This window comes from Condylura cristata, unplaced genomic scaffold (genome assembly GCF_000260355.1).
Source record: "Condylura cristata isolate star-nosed mole 26May11 unplaced genomic scaffold, ConCri1.0 scaffold00041, whole genome shotgun sequence".
NCBI lineage: Eukaryota > Metazoa > Chordata > Mammalia > Eulipotyphla > Talpidae > Condylura > Condylura cristata.
In genome coordinates this window covers 6,763,732-6,769,194 of record NW_004567142.1, presented here as the reverse complement: position 1 = coordinate 6,769,194, position 5,463 = coordinate 6,763,732, and the positions used below count along the sequence as shown (strand labels likewise).

The 5,463-nt window shown below is 68.3% G+C and overlaps 1 protein-coding gene across 2 annotated transcripts in view; it reads right to left on the bottom strand.

Annotated features, from left to right (window-relative positions):
• The window catches only part of TTYH1 (tweety family member 1), a 13,545-nt gene that overhangs the window by 4,989 nt on the left and 3,093 nt on the right, over positions 1-5,463 (bottom strand). For both annotated transcript variants that reach the window (XM_004694297.2, XM_004694298.2), the window contains exons 2-6: positions 4,823-5,001; positions 2,964-3,075; positions 2,260-2,480; positions 1,095-1,190; positions 45-117 (exon numbers count right to left, since the gene is read on the bottom strand). In XM_004694297.2, coding sequence (XP_004694354.1) covers positions 45-117; positions 1,095-1,190; positions 2,260-2,480; positions 2,964-3,075; positions 4,823-5,001 — 681 coding nt within the window. The remainder of the gene's footprint in view (positions 1-44; positions 118-1,094; positions 1,191-2,259; positions 2,481-2,963; positions 3,076-4,822; positions 5,002-5,463) is intronic.

Below are 5,463 nucleotides of genomic sequence, written 5' to 3'. Positions count from 1 at the left end.
CCACCCCAGATCTAGGTGCCAACCCCTGCGGCCCCAGCACTCACCACAGCAGTGGCTGCCTCCAGGCCCATTGAGCCCCAGCTCAGCACGAGAACAAGGAGACTCATCACTGTCATCCTGTGGGGTGGAGTGGGGTTGCATAGCTCTGACTCTCCCCACTGCCTCCTCTCCTGCACCCCAAGCCAAGCATAGCCCCTCCTCCATCCCTACCAGCTTCTGGAATCTGGAAGATCAGAATCAGGCAGAAATGGGGGCTGGAGGCCAGTGGTGACATCAGAGTGACCGTCTGGGCCCTCCTAGGGTGAAGGGAGGGGGCCCTGGGCTGGCAGACCCAGACTGAACCCCCGTCAGACTCTGCCCCCAACCTTGCTTTGGGATTGGACAGGGGGGCCAGTAACTGTCCACCGCTGGGCTCCATTTATCCAAGTTTGGGCTTTGAATCGCAGGGACCGGGGGCTCAGGGTTCCCCAGAGCTTGGTCAGCCCCCCTCTGCCTAGTAGACTCCTCCTCCCAGGAGCGGAGACAGCTCAGGAAATAGCCTCCTGGCTTCTCTAGGGATGGGTTTCGGGGCATCAGCATTAGTCCGGAGTCAGCAAGCGGGAAGGCACCCCGAGGGCCCCAGAGTAAACCGTCTGGCCAGTGAGTCTGAGTCTGGGGTGGGGGGGCAAGGGCAGGATGTCTCACGGGGGGGCGGGGGGGCAGGAAGTATGGAGTCATGGTGGGCTCAGCATGACCCCCCAGAAGCCAGAAGCAGGAGACTGAGCGCTCCTCAGATGGGGTCGGCTGCCTCAGTCCTAACCCTGCTCCAGCACTTCCGGCTGCAGCCACCTGCGCAAACTACCCGCCCCTCTGAGGACGGGGAGAAGGACCCGCCGCCTCTAGGTCTGGGGGGCAGCCCAGGGGTTACAGAAGTCGCGCGGCGAGAAGAGCCATCAGGGAGGAGGGGGCCTGCGACCCAGCCAGACGGAGCCACGCAATAGTCACCCAGCGTGGGCTTGGCGGCTGCTGCCTCCGGCCCCCCGCGAGGGTGGTGGACAGACACGGGTGCCCGCACTGGCCCAGCCCCTTGCCCGGGGAGGGCTGCCCAGACTCACACGATCACCAGCCACTTGCTCTGCTTGGCCAGGCCCAGGAGCGTGAAGAGGCAGACCAGCAGCTCCAGGAGCAGCAGCAGGATGTAGGCCAGCCACCTGCGGGGCGGGGGCCCAGGGTGAGCGAGCACGGCGCCAGCACCCCAAGGCCACGCGCCTGCCCGGGCCTTGGGGCTACAGCCCAGCTCGTCCCTAGCGGGAGCCCTGGCAGGTGGCCCTGTCCGGGCACAGAGGTCCCGGGGCTGGGACCACATGCACGAGCTGTGACCCGGACTCGGGGTCGCGGGCCCTGCCAAGCAGGAAGGCCATGCCCAGGCTCCAGAAGTCAGCGGGGACGCTGAGGGCGCTGTGCGCCCCAGAAGAGCCTGCCTGGGCTCCAAGCCAGCCCCCTACTTCCTCACTCAGTAACGTTGCCTCCTGTGCCTCAGTTTCCCCTGCTGTGAGGCTGCTCGGGGGAGAAGGCGTCACGTGCTTAGAGGGGCCCAGGACACGCTGACTGCTGGAGGTGAGTCCATGCCTGGGAGGCTGCGGGGTCACGCCGGAGGCCACGGCACCACGCCTGGCTCCTGGCCACACAGACTGGCCCACGGTGGCGGGGGAGGGTCATCCCGCCTCCGCAGGGTCTCTGCTCTCTCCTCCTCTCCCACCACCAGCCCTGCTCGCGTGGCCCCGGGCGGGCAACCTGTCACCGCAGGCCTGTGACATGACCCCTTGCACAGACCCTGACCTCCCCAGGCGCTCAGGGTCTCAGGGAGGGCCGTCTGGCTTCGGCGCTCTCCCTCCTAGCCGGGGGCCGCCTCTCAGCCGCCGCTAAGCACACTCCTGTGGAGCGTGTACATCCGCAGGGCGGCCGTGGGCCCAGTGCGTGCAGGCCAGGGGAGGAGCGCGCGAGGGTGACACGCGGAGAGCCCCTCGGCCCGCCTCTCCAGTCCTCTCTCAACCCCGACTGCCGGCCAGGGACCGGGCGGTGCTCGGCCGGGGCCGGCTGCGGCACTGTAGGGCAGCCCGACCTCCCCGCTGACCTCCCCGCCGACCTCCCAGCCGACCTCCCCGCGAGCCTGTTGCGCGCCTGTCGCGCGCCCTTCCCAGCGAGGACACCCGGCGAGGCCAGGCCTGCCGCGTGCTGGGCGTGAGCCCCGGGGGCCCTTGGGCGGAGGGCGCCGCTCACCTGTACTCCTCCACAGAGGACACGTCTTCGGCCACCTGCGTGGGGCTCAGGGGCACGCCCCGCCAGAAGGCCAGGCCCTGCAGCTGCTGGGCCACGGTCTCCGCCTGCCGCCGGGCACCCCGTGCCGCGGCCACCAGCTCCGTGCGCTGCGCCAGCACCTCCTCCAGAGAGGTCAGCTCTGACCTCACGGCCTCGCCCAGCCGCTCCACCGTCTCCAAAACCTGGGCACAGGGGCTGCGGTCAGCAGAGGCTCAGCAGAGGGTGTGCGGGCAGAGCCTGGGTTTGGAGACAGCACTGTGGGGTGCAGCCGGCCCGCGGGCTGAGATCCGGGGGCTGTGGGGACTCTGGCTTGAGCCCAGGCAGAGTCTGGATCCCTGGGCGTGACCTTGGCGTCCGTCACTCTGAGTCGGGGCCTCAGTTCTGCGCTCCTAGTTCCGGGACTGCAACTGGTCATGAAGTCTAGGGCCTGTGGGGGGGCTCCGACCCCTGAACCCCGACCTGGGGGCTGCTTGGCTGCAGCTGCAAGGTCCTAACGGGCAGCCTAGAGTGGGTGCCGGTGTGCGGTCCCACGTCTGCAGGTTTGAACCTAAAAGTCCGAGCTGAGGGTGCCCAGTCTCGGTCTGGGTTTTGACTGACTCGGGGTCCCGGTCCCGCAGGAGGGCGTGCGGGGTCCAGTGTGGGGATGGGTCTGAGGCTGGCCTCACCAGGTAGTCGATGGCGCTGAGCGTGTGGTTGGCACGCAGGAGGGCCGAGTTGAGCTGGGACACCCCGTCACTGGTCTCGCTGTTGCCATAGAAACCGATGCCAATGCCGGCGCTGTGAAGGGAGGGAACCACAGCCCTGGGACCCTGGGGGACGCCTTCCCGCCCCTCACACACCCCACCGGCTCCCACCCCCACCCCATTGGTCCAGGCTGTGGTGGGAAAGAGACTTCCAGCCTGCCCCCCTCCGTTGCCAAGGTGATGGGAAGGCCCCCCCACTCCCCCGGCCAGGCACGTCATTGTGATGCTAATGGTGGGTGGAGTGGGGGGGGGAGGGTGCTCCGGAGTTAACCAGCACCTCACCGGAGCCCAGCCAGTCCCGGGGTGGGGATCCTAGCCTGGAGGCTGCGGCCCCTCACCGGTCCCCTCGCGGCTGCAGACGTCTCAGTCCTTGGCACTAGGCCCTGCAGGGCCAGGCGGCCCCTCTCCTGCCTCCTGGGGGTCATGGGCACGCAGGCCCCCAGGCACCAAGTCCAGGGGCACCCTGAACTGGACTTCCAGCCCACTCCCACCCCCAGAGCCCGGAGGAGAGCCTGGCCAGCTGGGAGGACAGCTAGGGAATGTGCGAGGGGCCAGCCCCGCCCGCTGCGGCCAGCACACAGAGCTCCCTTGTGGGCCTGAACACAGGCCCCCCTCAGCCGCCCCCTCCGAGTGTCCCGCGGAGGGCCCAGGGCCCAGCGGGGCAGGGGAGGCCGGCACGGTTGCCAGCCCCCGCCTGGCAGTCTCCTACCCCCAGCCCGGGATGTGGGACCTGACACCCTGCCCAGGGCCCCCGCCCCATTGTTCACACTCCTACAAAGCTGCTCTTGTTCCCAGGCTGCGGGGGACTGGGCTGTGTCTCTCCCGGGCCTTTGTCCACCTCCCCCGTCCACCCCCACTGGGGGAGCCTGAAGAGGAAGCATCTTGGGATGGGATGCCATCCCTCCACCCCCACGTACACCCCCAAGACACACACTGCGGCTCCCTGAGTGAAAGGGGTGGCAGAAACCAGCTGGGGAGGGGGTGGGAGCTGGCTCCCAGGCCGCCCCTACCCCGCAAAGGAAGCGGAGAGCGGAGCCTGCGGGTGGGGCTGACTGGGGCCAGGCCCTGCCGAGAGCTGGCTCCCGAGAGCTGGCTCCCGATCAGTGGCTGCCCTCAGCGGCTGCCCGAGTGCCTGGTTCCTCCCTCCTAGGGGTGTCCCAGAGGGCCCCCTGGGCCCGCTGGGTCTGTGGGTCTGAGTATCCACTTGACCAAGGCCTTCCCCCTCCTCCTCTGCGCAGACCCCTGAGAAGCCATGCCACAGCCCGGGCCTGCACTTACTGGGCATGGGCAGGAGCTCCGGGCTGCAGACAGCTCTTGGCGTCTGTCTCCCTGGGGCAGGGCCTGGCCTGGCCAGGTGGGGTCAGTAGCTCCTGGCACACAGTAGGTGCTCAGGAAGAAGCTGTATGAGTGAGTGAGCGCCATCACCAGCTAACTCAGAGGTGCACAGACGTGGGCCAGGCCACAGTGCCCCGTCCAATCTGTCCGTCCCTGGGGGCGGTGCACTGTAGTGACCACTTAGACATGCAGAAACAGGCCACACACCTTGTCACTACGGGAGCCACCAACCCAGCCTGACTGCCTGGTCTTGGCCGGGACCCTGTCTTGTGGGAGGTGGGCCTGCTGCCCTTTGAGAAGTTACTGCCCCTGGACCTCAGTTTCCCCAGCCCGCCAGCGGGAACGGTCCCTCTGGGCTGTGAGGCTGCCGTGCGGTTCCAGACACCTCCTGGAAGACTGGCAGAGTGCCCTGTCCCCACGGCCCACCCATCCTGGGGCCCCATTACCAGCCGACGAGAAGGGCAGCGATGCAGCTCCAGGTGACACAGCCGCCCCCAGGCGGGGGGCTCTTGGCCCCAGGGGGCTCTGGGGGCCGGCAGCAGCAGAAGCGGATGAGGTAGACAGCAATGAAAATGAGGCTCAGGCCCAGGCCCACGCCGGCCAAGGCCACCACCAGCAACAGGGCCTGGAAGGGGGGACATGAGCCTCAGGGGTCCCCGGAGCTCCCGCCTCACGTGACTGGAGGGTCCGGAGCCGGGGTTACAGCAGCAGGGGGAGGTGCCCCTCGCTAGTTGGGGGCCATCCTGTCCTCTCAGGCGTGGAGGGAACCGTGAGCCGCCCAGCTCCACCCACGCCGGCAGCTGGGGGTCCAGGGTGGGGCGATGTGGCTGGCGGAGTGTCCAACTGGGAGCCCTGGACGCCTCAGGGCTGCGTGACCTTGGGCCAGGGCCTTCCCCCCTTTGAGCCTCAGTTTCCCCAGACAGCTGGAAAGGGCATCTCCAGACCCTGGTGAGGCGGGTTCTGAAACTGGGCGCGCAGGTTGTGGGCAGGGCGGCTCTCGAACTTGTGAGGGCGGTCGGGGTGGCCTCCTAGTCCCTCCTCCCTGCCCATCCTCCCTCATGGCACTCTCGGCCTGCTGGTGAGCTCC